The sequence below is a fragment of the Erpetoichthys calabaricus genome, chromosome 1 (genome assembly GCF_900747795.2).
Source record: "Erpetoichthys calabaricus chromosome 1, fErpCal1.3, whole genome shotgun sequence".
NCBI classification, from domain to species: Eukaryota; Metazoa; Chordata; class Cladistia; order Polypteriformes; family Polypteridae; genus Erpetoichthys; species Erpetoichthys calabaricus.
In genome coordinates this window covers 100,179,708-100,199,883 of record NC_041394.2, presented here as the reverse complement: position 1 = coordinate 100,199,883, position 20,176 = coordinate 100,179,708, and the positions used below count along the sequence as shown (strand labels likewise).

The 20,176-nt window shown below is 37.2% G+C and overlaps 1 protein-coding gene across 1 annotated transcript in view; it reads right to left on the bottom strand.

The window, feature by feature from the left end:
- scyl1 (SCY1-like, kinase-like 1) overlaps positions 1-20,176 on the bottom strand; it is a 55,620-nt gene that overhangs the window by 23,488 nt on the left and 11,956 nt on the right. The window contains exons 6-13 of the mRNA XM_051932580.1: positions 16,414-16,569; positions 9,018-9,176; positions 8,805-8,912; positions 8,011-8,124; positions 7,335-7,490; positions 6,806-6,994; positions 5,031-5,106; positions 2,490-2,699 (exon numbers count right to left, since the gene is read on the bottom strand). Coding sequence (XP_051788540.1) covers positions 2,490-2,699; positions 5,031-5,106; positions 6,806-6,994; positions 7,335-7,490; positions 8,011-8,124; positions 8,805-8,912; positions 9,018-9,176; positions 16,414-16,569 — 1,168 coding nt within the window. The remainder of the gene's footprint in view (positions 1-2,489; positions 2,700-5,030; positions 5,107-6,805; positions 6,995-7,334; positions 7,491-8,010; positions 8,125-8,804; positions 8,913-9,017; positions 9,177-16,413; positions 16,570-20,176) is intronic.

Genomic DNA, 20,176 nt, shown 5'->3' with positions numbered 1-20,176 from the left:
TGGATTGTTTCAAAAATTCATTTGAAATTAAACACAGTTCATGAAATTGAACTTTTCACCAAATAAAAAGATTTGCATAACATTTGCAAAAATGTTTTTTTTTTAAATGACCTACTTGTAGATATTTTAAATAAAATATAGACTTATACATTTATATAATAATATTTAATAATACATTGAAAATAAACAGTAATAAATAGAAATAAAACAGTAGCACTTTTGAACGTGCAGGCAAGTGAAACTCTGAATGTATATTAGCTAGAGGCTAATGGCACATATTTTGTAGTCACTCATCATAAACCTCTGTCTAATGTGCTAGTGTTATAATTGCTAGCACATTGTAGAGGGCTGGACTATGACTTGAATTATTGCTCATTTCAAACCAAAAGTCATGCCATTATGCCTAGCAATCATTGCATTCCTATACTTGTAATACATAATGCTGAAGTGATTTTCAATTTAATGGGATGACAGCAAGTCTTACTCCTCTACACAGCCTGTAACATACAGTGCATCCAGAAAGTATTCACAGCGCATCACTTTTTCCACATTTAGTTATGTTACAGCCTTATTCCAAAATGGATTAAATTCATTTTTTTCCTCAGAATTCTTCACACAACACCCCATAATGACAACGTGAAAAAAGTTTACTCGAAGCTTTTGCAAATTTATTAAAAATAAAAAAACTGAGAAATCACATGTACATAAGTAGCAATTACAGCCTCAAGTCTTTTTGAATATGATGCCACAAGCTTGGCACACCTATCCTTGGCCAGTTTCGCCCATTCCTCTTTGCAGCACCTCTCAAGCTCCATCAGGCTGGATGGAAAGCGTCGGTGCACAGCCATTTTAAGATCTCTCCAGAGATGTTCAATCGGATTCAAGTCTGGGCTCTGCCTGGGCCACTCAAGGACATTCACAGAATTGTCCTGAAGCCACTCCTTTGATATCTTGGCTGTGTGCTTAGGGTCGCTGTCCTGCTGAAAGATGAACCGTCGCCCCAGTCTGAGGTCAAGAGGACTCTGGAGCAGGTTTTCATCCAGGATGTCTCTGTACATTGCTGCAGTCATCTTTCCCTTTATCCTGACTAATCTCCCGGTCCCTGCCGCTGAAAAACATCCCCACAGCATGATGCTGCCACTACCATGCTTCACTGTAGGGATGGTATTGGCCTGGTGGTGAGCGGTGCCTGGTTTCCTCCAAACGTGACGCCTGGCATTCACACCAAAGAGTCCAATCTTTGTCTTATCAGACCAGAGAATTTTCTTTCTCATGGTCTGAGAGTCCTTCAGGTGCCTTTTGGCAAACTCCAGGCAGGCTGCCATGTGCCTTTTACTAAGGAGTGGCTTCCGTCTGGCCACTCTACCATACAGGCCTGATTGGTGGATTGCTGCAGAGATGGTTGTCCTTGTGGAAGGTTCTCCTCTCTCCACAGAGGACCTCTGGAGCTCTGACAGAGTGACCATCGGGTTCTTGGTCACCTCCCTGACTAAGGCCCTTCTCCCCCGATCGCTCAGTTTAGATGGCCGGCCAGCTCTAGGAAGAGTCCTGGTGGTTTCAAACTTCTTCCACTTACGGATGATGGAGGCCACTGTGCTCATTGGGACCTTCAAAGCAGCAGAAATTTTTCTGTAACCTTCCCCAGATTTGTGCCTCGAGACAATCCTGTCTCGGAGGTCTACTCCTTTGATTTCATGCTTGGTTTGTGCTCAGACATGAACTGTCAACTGTGGGACCTTATATAGACAGGTGTGTGCCTTTCCAAATCATGTCCACTCAACTGAATTTACCACAGGTGGACTCTAATTAAGCTGCAGAAACATCTCAAGGATGATCAGGGGAAACAGGATGCACCTGAGGTCAATTTTGAGCTTCATGGCAAAGGCTGTGAATACTTATGTACATATGCTTTCTCAATTTTTTTATTTTTAATAAATTTGCAAAAATCTCAAGTAAACTTTTTTCACGCTATAATTATGGGGTGTCGTGTGTAGAATTCGGAGGAAAAAAATTAATTTAATCCATTTTGGAATAAGGCTATAACATAACAAAATGTGGAAAAAGTGATGCGCTGTGAATACTTTCCGGATGTACTGTATGTTTCCTGTTCAGATGTTTGTGCATCTTTGTCTGATGTGCTCTTATGCCATACGAAGTCAGACCTATGCATTTTGCAACTCATCCCCTTTTTTTTTCTGCATTCAGAGTAAAGTGTTCCCAAACCTTGAAAGTCTTGGGTTGCGCTGTCATTTTCTACCACTTGCTTACCATTTGCTTTTTTTCAAATGTGTTCACAGCAGAGAGAAATAGTGACGTAATTGTGTCCCACAATGTATTAAACTTAATGATGTAATCAACTAATCGATAAAAGTGATCATTGGCAAAATTTTTAATAATTGATTATCGTTGATAATGTTGATTAGTTGTTGCAGCTCTTAACAATATTGATAAATATTAACTGTGTAAGAGAGGTAAAGATCCATTCTCACCCTCTGAAGAAGCCTCTGGAGAAACTGTATTCTCTCCTGGCTGAGGCATGTTTGTCTGTCCTGGTTGTGGAGGTAGTCCATCTGCACTTCCTGGTGTAGTACGGATCAGTTTGGAAGTTAAAGAGGAGACACCTGTGACAGCCCAGCCGGCCCAGCTGGCAGCAGACGCTGCAGCACCAGGACTTGTGGTGGATGAAAGAACATCCTTTTCTGTAATAACAAAGTAAGCATAAAAGGAAAAGCAAACAAAAAGCTCTCTGCCTCAGTCTGTTCTATAAAAAACATACAGGACACACCTTATTTCTAAATACTTCACCAAAACCCACTTGACCTAACTTGAAGAGTTCACATAGTCATATTTTCTTTGTTTGCTGCCTACTTGAAATATTATGTACAGTCTATGTGGACTTTCTGTTCAATTGGGGCCCTTAAATAATAAATTCAAAACACCCAACTATTATACACTGCTACATGCATGCATACATATTATCTAAAGCTGACTTTTTTCAACTGCTCATTGAGCCCTGACATTTCTAGTGACAATTTAGAACATAGGGAAGAGATGAAACCTTGTAACAAGGTTATAAAATGTAAGGTAATTAAATACAGTATAGTAAAGTATTTATTCAAACTAAGACCTGGAACAAGCTAACAATGTGTATTGTATAAAAAAGGCATTAGGCAAATTGTAAATTCTTGACTTTAGGATATTTTAAAAACGTTAGCTTATTAAGTTGTCTTTATGTATGTTGAGCAGAAAAAGTTATTTAAGTTCAAAGATGCACCAGTTTGAGCATTACAAAGCTTCAGAAAAAATTGTCAGTATTATAATAAACATTTGTACAACATGCTGCCTAATAAACAACTACGTCTCCTAAAAAAAAAAAAAAATCAAAAAGAACATGAAGAAAAAACTATGGTGTGCATTTGGAGACAATAAACATTTCCTTCATAATCCAAGAAGCCTATTAAGTGAGAGTTATGTTTAATAGAAGTGATAACTAATGGACAATATGAGATTATCTCAAAGATGTCAAAAGGTTTTTTTTAGTAAGAATCAACCATTATTGTAATTTGCACAGCTCTTCACTCCAGTCCAAAAGACTTTTCTCCAGTAAAGTTGAGGGAATAGCTAGCAATAATATTCTGCATAAATAGGAATCAATGAAAACTTAACTCAGTATTAATAAGAATTAAGCTGCTGCTAAGCTTAATAGTAACATTGACATTGTGGTCAGCAACACAGGAGTGCCGCAGGGGACTGTACTTTCTCCGGTCCTGTTCAGCCTATATACATCAGACTTGCAATATAACTTGGAGTCCTGCCATGTGCAAAAGTTCGCTGACGACACTGCTATCGTGGGCTGCATCAGGAGTGGGCAGGAGGAGGAGTATAGGAACCTAATCAAGGACTTTCTTAAATGGTGCGACTCAAACCACCTACAACTGAACACCAGCAAAACCAAGGAGCTGGTGGTGGATTTTAGGAGGACCAGGCCCTCATGGACCCCGTGATCATCAGAGGTGACTGTGTGCAGAGGGTGCAGACCTATAAATACCTGGGAGAGCAGCTGGATGATAAATTGGACTGAACTGCCAATACTGATGCTCTGTGTAAGAAAGGACAGAGCAGACTATACTTCCTTAGAAGGCTGGCGTCCTTCAACATCTGCAATAAGATGCTGCAGATGTTCTATCAGACGGCTGTGGCGAGCGCCCTCTTCTACGCGGTGGTGTGCTGGGGAAACAGCATAAAGAAGAGGGACGCCTCACGACTGGACAAACTGGTGAGGAAGGCAGGCTCTATTGTAGGCATGGAGCTGGACAGTTTGACATCCGTGGCAGAGCGACGGGCACTTCGCAGGCTCCTGTCAATAATGGAGAATCCACTGAACAGTATCATCAAGACAGAGGAGCAACTTCAGCGTCAGACTGCTGTCACTGTCCTGTTCCACTGACAGACTGAGGAGATCATTCCTCCCCCACACTATGCGACTCTTCAGTTCCACCCGGGGTTGGGGGAGTAAACATTAAAATTATACAAAGTTATTGTCTGTCTGTTATACCTGCATTGTTATCACTCTTTAATTTAATATTGTTCTTTATCAGTATGCTGCTGCTGGAGTATGTGAATTTATTGGGATTAATAAAGTATCTATCTATCTAATACAATGAAATATCAGATAAGGCCAGAAAGTAAATTTAGTCCACCTCAGTTAACCTGTACCTGTATTGTACTGTCCTGGTTTGTTTTCCCTGTACAATTACATCATACATTACATGAAGCGTTAACCACTTTCAAAGAGTAATAAATGTGATAAATTATACTGTCAAAAACCAGCATGAATTAGTAGACCCTAGCCTATGTGAAGTATCACTTTCCTACAAATTAAAAACAATTGCATAATTATTATTTTAAGTTCCCTCACAAGGTTTACATTTTTAAAAAGGGTATATATTGATTACATCTGATTAATGGACTGCTGCCAGAAACAGCAAAAAAACAAATTAAATTAACTTTTAAAGATTTAAGGCTCTTACCAATTTCTGGCAATTTGCTTGGATCTTCAGAAACAGTCTCCAGTTTAGTTAAAAAGCTTTTGATTGCCTTAAAAGCCTGTAGAGACAAGTACATGGCATGGTTTGAAAATATAAATCCATTACATTTATACTCAGACCATAAATCCAAAGATATTTTGTGTCTTTATTACTAATTTTGAACATCTTTCTTTTATTCTCTGGTGACACTTAACATAGGTCAATACTGCACACTCAAAATGAACAGTCTGTCTTAAAGAGGACTTGATTTCTGTAGTGTATAAAGAATACAACAACAGTGTGATAGGAAATTAGAAATCCTAAAGGTTACACTGAAAGGATTGAAAACCCTGCACAAAACAACAAGGTTACATACTTTTCACTATTAAGGTGAAGAATTAAAATTATGTTATCATACCAGATTAAACCAGTTTTGTCAGAAATTAATCAAATGTGACTTGTGATAAGCTGCCTTTGTCTCTCCAACTCCAAAATGTACGGCTAAATGAGACATTGTGCAGTTCAACTATCAGCCAAGACAATATGCACAAGCTCTTCTGATAAATTATACACCGTGTCCTACATATACAGTATATTACTTTACAGTAAGCAACTATTAAAGTTGCTACTTTGACTACTACTTTATAACTGTTTTACTCCCTCAAACAAAATGAATAAAAATAGTTCTAATATGAAGTTTAATGTACAGTAATCCCTCGCTATATCGCGCTTCGCCTTTCGCGGCTTCACTCCATCGCGGATTTTATATGTAAGCATATTTAAATATATGTCGCGGATTTTTCGCTGCTTTGCGGGTTTCTGAGGACAATGGGTCTTTTAATTTCTGGTACATGCTTCCTCAGTTGGTTTGCCCAGTTGATTTCATACAAGGGACGCTATTGGCAGATGGCTGAGAAGCTACCCAACTTACTTTTCTTTCTCTCTCTCTTGCGCTGACTATCTGTGATCCTGACGTAGGGGGTGTGAGCAGTGGGGCTGTTCGCACACCTAGACGATACGGACGCTCGTCTAAAAATGCTGAAAGATTATCTTCACGTTGCTACCTTCTGTGTGCAGCTTTTAAGTATGCTGCACGGTGCTTCGCATACTTAAAAGCTCAAAGGGCGCGTATTGATTTTTTTATCTATCTCTCTCTAACTCTCTCTCTCTCTCTGTGCTCCTGACGGAGGTGGTGTGAGCTGCCGCCTTCAACAGCTTTGTGCCACGGTGCTTCGCATACTTACAAGCCAAACAGCCCTATTGATTTGTTTGCTCCTTTGAAGAGGAAGATATGTTTGCATTCTTTTAATTGTGAGACTGAACTGTCATCTCTGTCTTGTCATGGAGCACAGTTTAAACTTTTGAAAAAGAGACAAATGTTTGTTTGCAGTGTTTGAATAACGTTCCTGTCTCTCTACAACCTCCTGTGTTTCTGCGCAAATCTGTGACCCAAGCATGGCAATATAAAAATAACCATATAAACATATGGTTTCTACTTCGCAGATTTTCTTATTTCGCGGGTGGCTCTGGAACACAACCCCCGCGATGGAGGAGGGATTACTGTAATTCAACTAGTGTTCACAGGAAATGTTAATGACATGATCCAAATCATACAAGTATTTTAAAGTTGCAAACAAACACCATATACTGGAGTTACTATTTAATCAAAATAAATTTGCTCTCTTGTTACAGGGTATTTTACATGCCAAAGATTTCTGAATTCAGTTTGAAGAGTTGCAAACTCTTCAAATGAGTGAGACAGAAAAATATCACTGTACCTGATCCCGGACACTTTTGTCTGGATCCACAGTCAGCGTGCTTAGCACTGGCAATATCCTAAATGCACAATCATTCATAGAGTAGTAGTTGTGTGTTGCTGCAAATCCAAGAACTCCTGCAGCTCGAGAGGCGGAGAAGGGGTCTTTAGTGGCACGAGTAAATGCTGATGTGAGCACCCGCTGCCTAGTCTGCAGTCAAAGAGAAAACCTCTGGTTAAATAATTAGGAGTTAGATTGGGATAACAGCACATGAAAAGAATGCTTCAGTGAGCAAATCTAAACAAAAATGATTTCAAAACAGTTTAGAAAAAGGGCCATGTGAAAACATTACATTTTATAAGAAAAAAATAAACACCTTTAATGTTATTGCTTGTGTTTTATCAGCTATTAAACTTTTGTTCATCCTCTGTATGAAATATGCATCATAGTTAGGGATCACAAGGGCCTTGAACCTTTGTTAACAGTATTAGAATTACTGACTAAGAAAAGAAAAATGAAAAGAAGGAAGAAAAATTTAAAACTGTTTTACCCCTGCAGTAAGGTAAGACGCAATCTTTCCTAGGCACACAGTTGTATTGCAACGAATTGGACCTTGTTCATCCTTGGCCTGAAGTCTTGCAAAGTGTTTCATAAGCTCCACATTTAAATTCTGTTCATTCAACTTTGGTGCAAGCAGGAGCATTGACTGGTAACAAAAGGGATAAACATTCAAATGAGGTGCCATTTGACATGTAAAATGTCAAAAATATCAATTTTAAATATAACAAATTCTTTTGTTATTAAATGATGTTTCCATAGATTATATACTTACTCTGATTTTGGTTTTTGATTAAATAATACAGTTGTAAATACACTCTTAGAAATGTTGTTTCAAAAAGGATTAAAGCAATACAAAAAATAGTGTAAGAACTGCTACAAATACAGTAACCTTATCACCAACTGAACCCTCTCCATCTTAAATGCCTTCTCTTTCAGAAAACATGTTCATAATAATGTTCCACTTTTATATAAAAACAACTGCCCCTCCAAACAACCCACTGAATGAATGTGTCAATTTTAATGAACACATTCTACAATATGCTGTATATGTGGGAACTGGAGACATTAAATATCTGTATTCTTGTTCTTATAATCATCATTAAAAAAAATTAACTCAGAATTACAGTAATTCTTTACATATATTTTGAAACCATTCCTTAAAATACCTTGACAGTTTGCTCTCGAATAGCTGGGTTTGTGTCCATGAAACCATGCACAACATGAGGGAAAATCTGTGAGTTCACAGCTGGCTCATTCAGATACTGGATGAACTGTTCCATCTGGACCAAAAAACTGCAAGTTAGAATATATCCAAAAACATCAGAGCCCCTGTTGAGAGCTAAAACATATGCCAGATCACCAGACAGCAGGAAACAGTTATTCAGAGTAAACTACAGAGCAAGACCCATTTGAAATCAGCATTCTCACAAGGAAGGTTAAGCAAAAAGCAACATACATATATGACTTTGTCTCTCCAAAACATATAAAGTAACAAATACAAAGAAGTTGGATTAAATGCCTTCCTCTATGAGTTCTTATCAATGTGAAGGGCAAGGTTTAAAAATAAGTAACTCTCAAAAATAATGAATACTGAATAATGTAAAACGAAATCTGCTTCACAGAATCTGTAAGCACCCAGATGGAAGCTTCCAGAAACTGCGTATATGCAATGTTTGCTTTTATCTTTCTATGGTTCTCTTCATTCATTTATACATCCTAGGAGGGGATTACTGAATCTTCTGTTTGTTTCATTTTTCCAAGGAATGTGCAGGTATAGATTAGCAATTGATTCGAAGTGAACACTTCAAGTGACTGCTTTAAAATTACCAATTTTTCTTCCCTGCCACTCTCACAATATTTAGGCTTGGGTCTTGTGCAATTTGGTACATTTTCCTCTAATAATGTTGTGTTTATGTAATTCTATAAAAATAGAAGTTTGTGAAAGTTTTGTAACATTTACCTGTTGTAGAAGCCGGATCCTCATTGCTCGATCAGTTGAGGAGAACATCTTGACAATAACAGGAATAATTTTCTGTTGGTATTCCTCTGCACTAAGAAACTTGCCCACCTGTACCAGATCGCACAAGGAGACTTTTTCAGATACACTGATAAGATGATTTATAAACTGTTGTCAAACAACTCTACATATTTACTCTTATAAGTAAATTACAACCTTGAAAAGTGGAGTCAGAATCACTGCTCCTGCATTGCCAAACTCAAAAGCTGTCAACAGCTGTGGAAGGACTTTGTGTCGACAAAATTCTTCAGGAAAAGTGTCAAGATGTTCACTCAGTTGTTGGAAAAACTGCTGCTTTTCTGTTGGGTCTTTAATCTGTGAAGAACATGGCAAAATTATACTGCTGTACAAGATCACAAAGGAAAAAAAATACAGAAATGTTTTTTGGCATGTTACAAATATTTTAAAAATGGCTGATAATATGACAAACAATCTGATATGTTAGCTATTTAAAAGTCAACTATTGCGTTAAACTTTTCTTGTACCTTAAATGTTTTTACACAAGTGATCTATGGAACTTATTTTTTTACATGTGACAGTTTTTTGCTTTTGTTGAATCAAATAAGCAAAACGAGATAAGCAGACATTCTTTTCCTTCCTTATAAATTAATAGACAGAAAAACGGATATAAAATTATTCAGATCTTTGACAAAGAAGTTATTTTTCAGAAGTTATACAGTGGCTAATCTATGAATTAAGAGAAATAAAACACAAAAAAAACAAGACATGAAGAAAAACAAAAACCACGTTGCCACAAGTGCTGCACTAAGACAAAATTAGATAAACTGTTTTAACGTATTAAGTGATATTTAATTATTATACACCAATTGCTAATAACATTCTGGTAAAATTAAGTTCATGTTGAACTTGTGAGGAGGGTTAGATTCACTTGACATCACTGAAATCAAAAAAATTATTTTAATTTAAGTTTTCCAAGATCAGTGCCTGTACTTACCAAGTGTCTCAGAGTAGGAAAACATGAAGTGCAAACTTGCCAGAACTCTTAGAAGTAGGAGTAAAAGCATTTTAGCAGTTTCCCTAAGTTATGAAACTACTCCTAACTTCACCATGTTTCAGTAGGAGCTGCCAAAAGATGCAATTTAGGCAGAGATCAACACTCGTATCCTGCAAAAGGCAGAATGTTTTGGAAACAATGGACAACAATGAACTTCTAAAAAAGATATCAATTTGAAAGAAGTGGAATAATAATTGTAACAAATCTTGTATGGTGCGTGATCGCTCCATCTATGCGTAGAAGCCATGCAATGTTTGCCAAAATTAAAGTGCTGGTAACATTATGTGTAAAAGGCAGCTTTGCAATTGCAATGATTTGAGTATGTCACAGCTAACCATTTCTCGAATTTTGCACCAAACTTTCAAAGCCTGAGATAAAATGTAGATGAATAAATTCTCTCCGACTACTATACATGAGGTAATGTTAAAGCAAGCTGCATTCATGCAAATCAGCGCACACATAAAGATCATTATTCCAAGTGAGGATGATCAAGCATATGTGAATCGCAAGTATTATCACAGTATCAACATCAACATAGATGCAAACTGTATTGTACTAGCCAGCATATTATCCTGAAGATAAACAGGGCTGGATAATTGACAGTGAAGTGAGCACTGCATTCCTTGGACACCTAGAACATTTCTGTGACATTTTACAAGTCTGGAAAAGTTCAGGTAGGCAGGTGTAGACTCTTGAGACAATAGATTAATAGAGATTTGCAGAAGACAAATGGGGGATTCTGGAGAATGGCATGGCTCGGCACTTTAGAAGAGTGAACATTACTTTAGAAAAAGTGCAAGGATCACTGTGGCTTGTTACAGTAACTGCTTTTCATGGCCATAAAAGGTGATTCATTTTGAAAGAATGAAGGTCAGTAGGAACAAGACAAAATACATGTGTGTAAATGAGAGGTGAGGTCAGTGGAATGGTGAGGATGCAAGGAGTAGAGTTGGTGAAGGTGGAGGAGTTTAAATACTTGGGATTAACAGTACAGAGTAACAGGGAGTATGGAAGAGAGGTGAAAAAGAGTGCAGGCAGGGTGGAATAGGTGGAGAAGAGTGTCGGGAGTAATTTGTGACAGACGGGCATTAACAACAGTGAAAGGGAAGGTCTACAGGACGGTAGTGTGACCAGCAATGTTATATGGGTTGGAGACGGTAGCACTGACCAGAAAGCAGGAGACACAGCTGGAGGTAGCAGAGTTAAAGATGCTAAGATTTGCACTGGGTGTGATGAGGACGGATATGATTAGAAATGAGTACATTAGAGAGTCAGCTCAAGTTGGGGAGGTTGGGAGACAAAGTCAGAGAGGCGAGATTGTGTTGGTTTGGACATGTGCAGAGGAAAGATGCTGAGTATATTGGGAGAAGGTTGTTAAGGATAGAGCTGCCAGGAAAAAGGAAGGCCTAAGAGAAGGTTTATGGATGTGGTTAGAGAGGACATGCAGGTGATGGGTGTAACAGAACAAAATGTAGAGGACAGAAAGATATGGAAGAAGCAGCCGAAAGAAGAAGAAGAAGTTGCAAAGTGACAACAATTACATTCAGCTTGTTGCAATGTCCTACCCTATTATGTTTTCCTTATTCTACTACTACAACTTTGTATATTATTATTATCATCACCTTTGTGGTACTGCCTTGCCATCAGTATCAGAAACCTACAAAATTTCATCATGTTTTCTAATTTATGGCATGGGGTATTGTGAAGTCATGACATTCATTCCCAAATGTGAATTCTTGCTTCTACTGTAGTTGGGAGTAGGTACAGGAAGCTTCATAAATACTTATGTCCTACTCTGAGGCAGGAAAATTTCTAATCATAAATGGACTTTTACTGCAGTTCCTAGGAGTAATTCTAAGACACAAAATAAATACAGTTGAAAATCCATTAGGTCATTATGATAATTAATCTAAAATAAAATGAAGTTAGTTTTTTCTCTGGCATACTTATTTCTGTAATGACTATGCTACGTGGCATAGGAAGAACCTGGAAATACAGTGGGGCAAAAAAGTATTTAGTCAGCCACCAATTGTGCAAGTTCTCCCACTTAAAAAGATGAGAGAGGCCTGTAATTTTCATCATAGGTATACCTCAACTATGAGAGACAAAATGAGAAAAAAAATCCAGAAAAATCACATTGTCTGATTTTTAAAGAATTTATTTGCAAATTATGGTGGAAAATAAGTATTCGGTCACTTACAAACAAGCAAGATTTCTGGCTCTCACAGACCTGTAACTTCTTCTGTAAGAGGCTCCTCTGTCCTCCACCCGTTACCTGTATTAATGGCACATGTTTGAACTCGTTATCAAAATAAAAGACACCTGTCCACAACCTCAAACAGTCACACTCCAAACTCCACTATGGCCAAGACCAAAGAGCTGTCAAAAGACACCAGAAACAAAATTGTAGACCTGCACCAGGCTAGGAAGACTGAATCTGCAATAGGTAAGCAGCTTGGTGTGAAGAAATCAACTGTGGGAGCAATTACTAGAAAATGGAAGACATACAAGACCACTGATAATCTCCCTCAATCTGAGGCTCCACGCAAGATCTCACCCCGTGGGGTCAAAATGATCACAAGAACGGTGAGCAAAAATCCCAGAACCACACGGGGGGACCTAGTGAATGACCTGCAGAGAGCTGGGACCAAAGTAACAAAGGCTACCATCAGTAACACACTACGCCACCAGGGACTCAAATCCTGCAGTGCCAGACATGTCCCCCTGCTTAAGCCAGTACATGTGCAGGCCCGTCTGAAGTTTGCTAGAGAGCATTTGGATGATCCAGAAGAGGATTTGGAGAATGTCATATGGTCAGATGAAACCAAAATAGAAGTTTTTGGTAAAAACTCTACTCGTCGTGTTTGGAGGAGAAAGAATGCTGAGTTGCATCCAAAGAACACCATACCTACTGTAAGGCATGGGGGTGGAAACATAATGCTTTGGGGCTGTTTTTCTGCAAAGGGACCAGGACGACTGATCTGTGTAAAGGAAAGAATGAATGGGGCCATGTATCGTCAGATTTTGAGTGAAAACCTCCTTCCATCAGCAAGGGCATTGAAGATGAAACGTGGCTGGGTCTTTCAGCATGATAATGATCCCAAACACACCGCCCGGGTAACGAAGGAGTGGCTTCGTAAGAAGCATTTCAAGGTCCTGGGGCCTCAAGTATAAACGGTGCGTACGCACAGAAATGTTGCGTACGAACGTTTCCACGCTCAAATCGCGATGTATAAAACCTAAACTTGGCGTAAAGCCACGCACATTTCCACGGTACCTCATACCTTGGCGTACGCAATTTCTCCACTCGGTTTTACAGACTGCCGGCACCCAGCATCAAAGCAGTGCTACTGTTCCTGTGTGGTCACCGTTTCTTTCTTAGTTCCACATTCCTGACGCGGCTTTATAAATACACTGAAACTAACTGCATATTGTTTATTAGTGTAATGCATCTGATTGTAATTAATCTGCAGCAATATAATGGTCCAGGGAATAGCCATAGTATTCCAAATACCATAACTGCTTTAGCGTTGTAACTCTCACTGCATCATCTTCTTCTTTCAGCTACTCCTGTTAAGGGTTGCACCAGCAGATCATCTTTTTCCATATTACTCTCACAGCACCACTCGGAGTATTTATATCACTGTATCTGAGTGGGGAATCACTGCAGCAGCTGATCGGAAAGAGAATTATCGGTATACAGCATGAAGCAGACGCTGACTCAGCCACGGCAAAACACTTTAGAGACTTCCCATTATGGACTTCACGGTTTAGAAAAAGTTTCATCCCAAGAACTCTAAACACACTAAATCAGTCCATCATGTGCTCCTTGTAGAACTGTTTACTTATAAGTACAATTACCTCACTGTAAACTTGCACTACAGTTATAATATTGCACAACCTGCACCACTTTATAAAGCACGTATTTACATATGATGACGGTATTCATTTTTAAGATGAACTGCAGCAAAATATGTTGATTATATTATACAGATAAAACTTTAACTTCATTTAAATAATCTTTATTGTTAATAACTAAACATGTGAGGAAATGGTGCCGCAGCGCTAGCTAGTTCATGGATTGTTCCTGCATTGCGTTGTATTCTTGCGCTGACGCGACACTGGAAAGATAGACGGATATAATAATTAAACATGTACTACGAAGATATTTCAATGTTCCTTAAAAGTTTTGAAGAATCGGCGTTCTAAGCGTACAAATGGCTTCACGTCTATTACATAGCTGATTGTGTGGAGATTGGGTATTTGGAGAAAGAAAAGTAAGGACGGGAATTGGAGGTTAGTACGTTTGAAAGAGTACTGCTGTAATAAATTATGTCATTGAAGGTCACGCATGGCGCAGCAAGCCTCTTGCGTGAGATATGAACAAGCACTGCGCCACCGTGTTCCCATGTTTAATAACATGCTTTCATTCCTATCATCATGAAAAAGATATCACGTATACATCTCAGTATTTTAATTATTCAAGGAGCTGTAATATCACGAATGTAATGGATTATGTGTCCTGTCGGAGAAAGAGAAAGCTCGTTTAAGAAGCAGGTAGTGATTCACACACAGAGCACAAAGAAGATCAAATACAGAACAAAGCATTTAACGTCCTACTTTAGTTACAATGGGATTTGAGAATCTAGTAAATTAAACGATTTTAAGATGAAGTTTATGATGTTCTACTTTAATGGCAAAATAAACTACGTGATTAAAGTGGAAATTTCAAGATTAAAGTTGACATTTCGTGCTTTTTTCCCTACTGTGTGCCTATTTTTTTGTCTGTACCCTAATAAGCTTTCATATGACACTCAGACGGTGGGCTACGACTTGCCTTTTCACTGCGACTTTGATATGTGATTTCTTTTTTATTTCGGGCACTGTGCGACTTTGTGAACTTGAGCTTTCGAGTTTCTCCGACACTCTGTCACTCGATCCACTTCCTTTTGTTGATTATACCAATGTTTAAACCAACAAATAGTACATTGTTCCTTTGCCTCCATTTGGTATTCGCTGAAATTCTTATATTTTCCCCCATGCTTTTCCCATTGTCTTTTCTCAGAAGGCTATTTATATCGATTTGCATATTCAAAGAGGCGTAATTCTGGGAGGAGTTGGGGCAGGACAGAAGGCGCGTGCACGTGCGTTACTTTTCACGCTGATCGGGATTTATGTAGTGGAAGAACGTGAAAGTTTGCGTACGTACAGATTCCTGCATCTGGATTTCTCTGTGCGTACACACATTCCCGCTTTTGTGCTTACGCCATGTTATAGTGTGAGTTCTACGCACGGCGTTATACATGAGGCCCTTGGAGTGGCCTAGCCAGTCTCCAGATCTCAACCCCATAGAAAATCTTTGGAGGGAGTTGAAAGTCCGTGTTGCCCAGCGACAGCCCCAAAACATCACTGCTCTAGAGGAGATCTGCATGGAAGAATGAGCCAAAATACCAGCAACAGTGTGTGAAAACCTTGTGAAGACTTACAGAAAACGTTTGACCTCTGTCATTGCCAACAAAGGGTATATAACAAAGTATTGAGATGAACTTTTGTTATTGACCAAATACTTTTTTTCCACCATAATTTGCAAATAAATTCTTCAAAAATCAGACAATGTGATTTTCTGGATTTTTTTCTTCCTCATTTTGTCTCTCATAGTTGAGGTATACCTGGGATGGAAATTACAGGCCTCTCTCATCTTTTTAAGTGGGAGAACTTGCACAATTGGTGGCTGACTAAATACTTTTTTGCCCCACTGTATATGCATCATCAACCAGTATCACCAAGATTTTTAACTGCATGTTTAGCCCAGACGTGGATTATTTCTCATTATAATAGATATTGCTATTTCAGCAACACTCAGCATATCAAGATTTTTTAAATATTCATAGGGTTTCTTTCATGCATGTGGAAGACCACACTTTTTTTTTTCTTCAGTGCATCATAACTATTTAAGAATAGTCCAAGCATCAATGGGTGTAAGACAAGAATTAATACTGGACCAGACACCATTCAAGTCATACTTAACAGGTAAAATAGTATTCTATCTGTATATGATACATAACAACAAAACATGAGGACTTGAACTTGCAGTTCTTTTACTAACACTTCAGGAAAAATAAGCATATCTGACCTTTGCAATAAATAAATACAAGAACAAGTATGATCTTTTGTCTGTAAAAGACAAAACTTTTCTTAGATTATTAAATTCCCATTCTGCAATGACTTAATTCAATTCAGAAGTCACAGGGTACTGCTGCCCACTATGGCAGGAAAAAACCCAGTAGCAGACACCAATCCCTTCACACATTGTGTAATTTTAGACTTCAGATATGTTACATTCACACAGGTGAATTGAACCTCTAGACTATCATTCATTTAAGTATCAAAGCTAAATTTTAGTCATTCTGTTATACCGGTATTATATTTTTGTGTGATGCATAAATATTAGATTGGTATCATGCAAAACTCATTTGTCTATATTATATAGCCAAATATATACTTTCATATTGGACGCTAAAATTATTTCACCCTTACCTGTATTTCTTCAAGGAAGAGATTTGTCTCCACAAAGCTGTTGCTCATGAAGCCACCTGGTGCCCGACAGTTCATCAGGAAACGTGATGGGTTAGGCCGAATTTTTGGGTTGGCCCCTACCAGCTCACAGTAATGGGGAACAAGGCTTTTAGGGACCTATAATAATAATAATAATAATAATAATAATAATAATAAATAAGAGTTTCTCCTTTTAAACACCAATCATTTTTGATGACATTTCAAATCAACAAGATCAATCTGATACTTTTACCAGCTTATTTTTTATATTTGTTCAAAGAAAATCTTCTCTTTAAAATTACTAAGTGAGATTTTAGTTTAGAAAATGTATATGTATAGTAAAAAAGCTAATATGACAACAGAATGAGTAGGTAATAATGTTATATGAATTACCAATACCAATAATTATATTGCTGTAAAAATCTTCCAACATTGGTAATTGTTTCAATCAAAGGTGTGCCGTTAACATTCCACAGAAGAAACTTATTGCTTTTTATCAAGGTGTAATGCTACAACCTTTAAAACTCTTTACAAGTTGGCAGGACAAAATGCTCAGCGATTTTAGTGAGAGTACAGCAAGATCTGCAAAGTACCTATATTATGCTGCTTGACTTAACTTATTAGGTTTTGTAAACTTACTACAGACTGACAATTTATGTTCACTTTCAAAACACATCTCATTAGATGGTGCGCTCAGGGATGACTATGGACTTGCCAGAGACAGGATTGAGAAAGTGCTTCCTTCTGTAATATCACAAGACCAAACTGGATTTATTAACGGCAGACACTTAACTCCTTACATCCAACATTTGTTTAATATAATATATTTACCCATTAAATCTAACACCCCAGAGATGATGATATCTTTAAATGCAGAAAAAGCATTTGATATGGATGAATGGGACTACCTATTCACCACATTGCACAAATTTGGGTTGGGCCCAAATATTTGTTCATGGATCAAAGTACTTTATACCTCTTCAGAAGCCTCAGTTTTTATTAACATCATTATTTCAGACTACTTCAAACTAGAGCGTGGAACTCGACAAGGATGCCCCTTATCACATTTGCTCTTTGCAGCGGTCATTGAACCATTGGCTGTATACTTTTGAAATGAACCAGAGATAAAGAGGGTCCTCAGAGAAGGACTTGAACAGAAAATATCACTACATGCAGATGATATGGTACTGTATACAGTATATCTGACGCACAAAATTCTGTGCCAGCAGTCCTAAAAGCATTAGCAGATTAGATTTTTCAAAAGATATATGGATTCAAAATCAGTTTCAATAAAAGTGTGCTTTTTTCCAGTGAATTTTCTAGCACACAATATCAGACTAAACACCTTCCCATTTATCTTAGCAAATCAGATTAAATATCTAGAGGTAAATATCACAAGTAAATATAAAGCTCTTTTTCAATACAATTTTGCTGTCTGCATGGAAAAAAAATTAAAATGTGAAGAGATGGTCTACCTCCATCTTACATTAGCATACAGAATCAACATTGTTAAGATGACCATCCTTCCCAAGCTTCTCTTCCTATTTCAAAGCATCCCTATATATATTAGCAAATTATTTTTTAAGAAATTACTCAATCATAAATTCATTTATTTGGAATTCAAAACATCCACCCATCCAAAGTACAACTCTACAGTGACCTAGAGCAGAAACGGGCATGGCACTACCTAATTTTCAATTTTATTATTGAGCAGCAAATATACATGCTATAAAGACTGGGACATCTACACAAATCGATGAACATACAAGCGGCTGGTCTGCAATAGAAATAAAACCTTGCGGTACTTTTTTTTATATTCCCTGCTCTGTGCCCCAGTTAATATAAATTACCTTAATTTCACTAATAATCTAATTGCCCTTCATTGTTTCAGAATATGGGAGCAATGTAGGAAGCACTCTGACACCCACCTTTTTCCACCCTCACTTACATACACTATTTAATGTCTGGAAAATGTCCTGGATTAAAACAATTAAAAGACTCGTACACAGATAATGTCTTCACATCCTACTAACAATTATGTTTCAAATTCAACTTCTCATTAACACAATTCTTCCACTACTTTCAAGCTAGAAACTTTGATAAACAGAAACTGCCCAATTTTATAATAATAATAATAATAATTCATTACATTTATATAGCGCTTTTCTCAGTACTCAAAGCACTATCCACACAGGGAGGAACCAGGAAGCGAACCCACAATCTCCTCCAATTTTACTCACCTCCCACCTTGTTCTATTCCAAAAAAAAAAATCTGATCAGTCTTGAAGACTAAGATACCATCTCTACAATTTTTTAAACTATTTTAAAGACCCTGAGTACATTAGGGAAAGGTACTTGGTCTCTTAAAACCAAACCCTCACCAGGAGAAGCAATTTCAGATGATACAATAAGATGAAATGTACTCATGATATATATGGCCTGCATCTTTCTATTCTCCACAGAATGCTACTCATGTGTCAGGTTTTCCTGCAAAGTCATTCAACGACGACTATATATTTGCCTCTGTTCATATGACTGACTTCAACTGTGCCCAATTTCTCTACAAACACAATCTCCATTGTTTCAGAATTTAAAAAAAAAGATAAATTATAGAAACAAAATTATGAACGAGTATAAACCATGATAGCATACGTTTTTTGAATGTTGTGTGTGTGATTGCTATATATAAAATGCTTGGTAAATGACACCACATAAAAGTAAAATTGTGACATTACACATATACTTGTTTTTAATTATGATTCATTTAGTGCAGAAAACAAGAAGCATATTTTTTGTGATACCAAGTACCAAGGCAATTTTTCCACTTTTTTTTAGTCCAACCAAGCCCATTTATTTTCTAACACCTCAATTTCTTGCTCTTCCTTCAGAATTAACCAACTTTCATTTCAAGTGGAGATTTTGCATCATATTCACAGCGTGGTCATGACAACTCAACAAAAGTGCTGATAACACTACTCACATACCACCTGTAATTGCAGGAATTCTATTACACGATTATTTTAAATGTATCCAAAACAAAAACCCACTTCATTGCATTTTTATATAGTAATTGCTGCTTTAATAAAATGGGCTAAGAGCCAGTGAATAATTTTATGAATATACCGTACATTGGCCATAGCCTGGAAATCTGGTGTTTTTGCTGGAAATGTTTAAGCTTCATAGAAACGACATATAAAATTCTAAAGTGTAAATTTAAAATGCAGGATTATAAAGTACAGTATATTTATTGACAACTAAAAAAACTTTATTATTTTCTTCAGCATTAATTTTCACAGCTGTTCATGTTTATATATGTTCTAACAAGTAATAATCATTAATATCCAGCCTTCACCCAAAATATTCCCTGTGTTTCAATGATCATAGGATATATTAGGTATGTCTACTGAATTCTCCCTGTGGGAACAGAGGCCATGACAGAAGGCAGAACTGTTTCATTAGAATAAAAAAAGATATAGTATAAGCTACACCCATTAACTAGCATTATTTTTAATAACAAAAAAAAAAAAAAAGTACAAAGAATAAAGATTATATTTATGAAATTAAAGTAAATTAGTGATAATTATGAAACTGCTACATTATTAACTCTAGGCTATCTCCGACGTAAAAGTTAAAAAAAGACAGCTAAATTATTCAATAAATGGATTATTCTTTGTGTTATTTTAGCATTATATTAATAACATAAGAAAAGCATTAAAAAAGCATAGTGTAGATAGATTATGCTTTA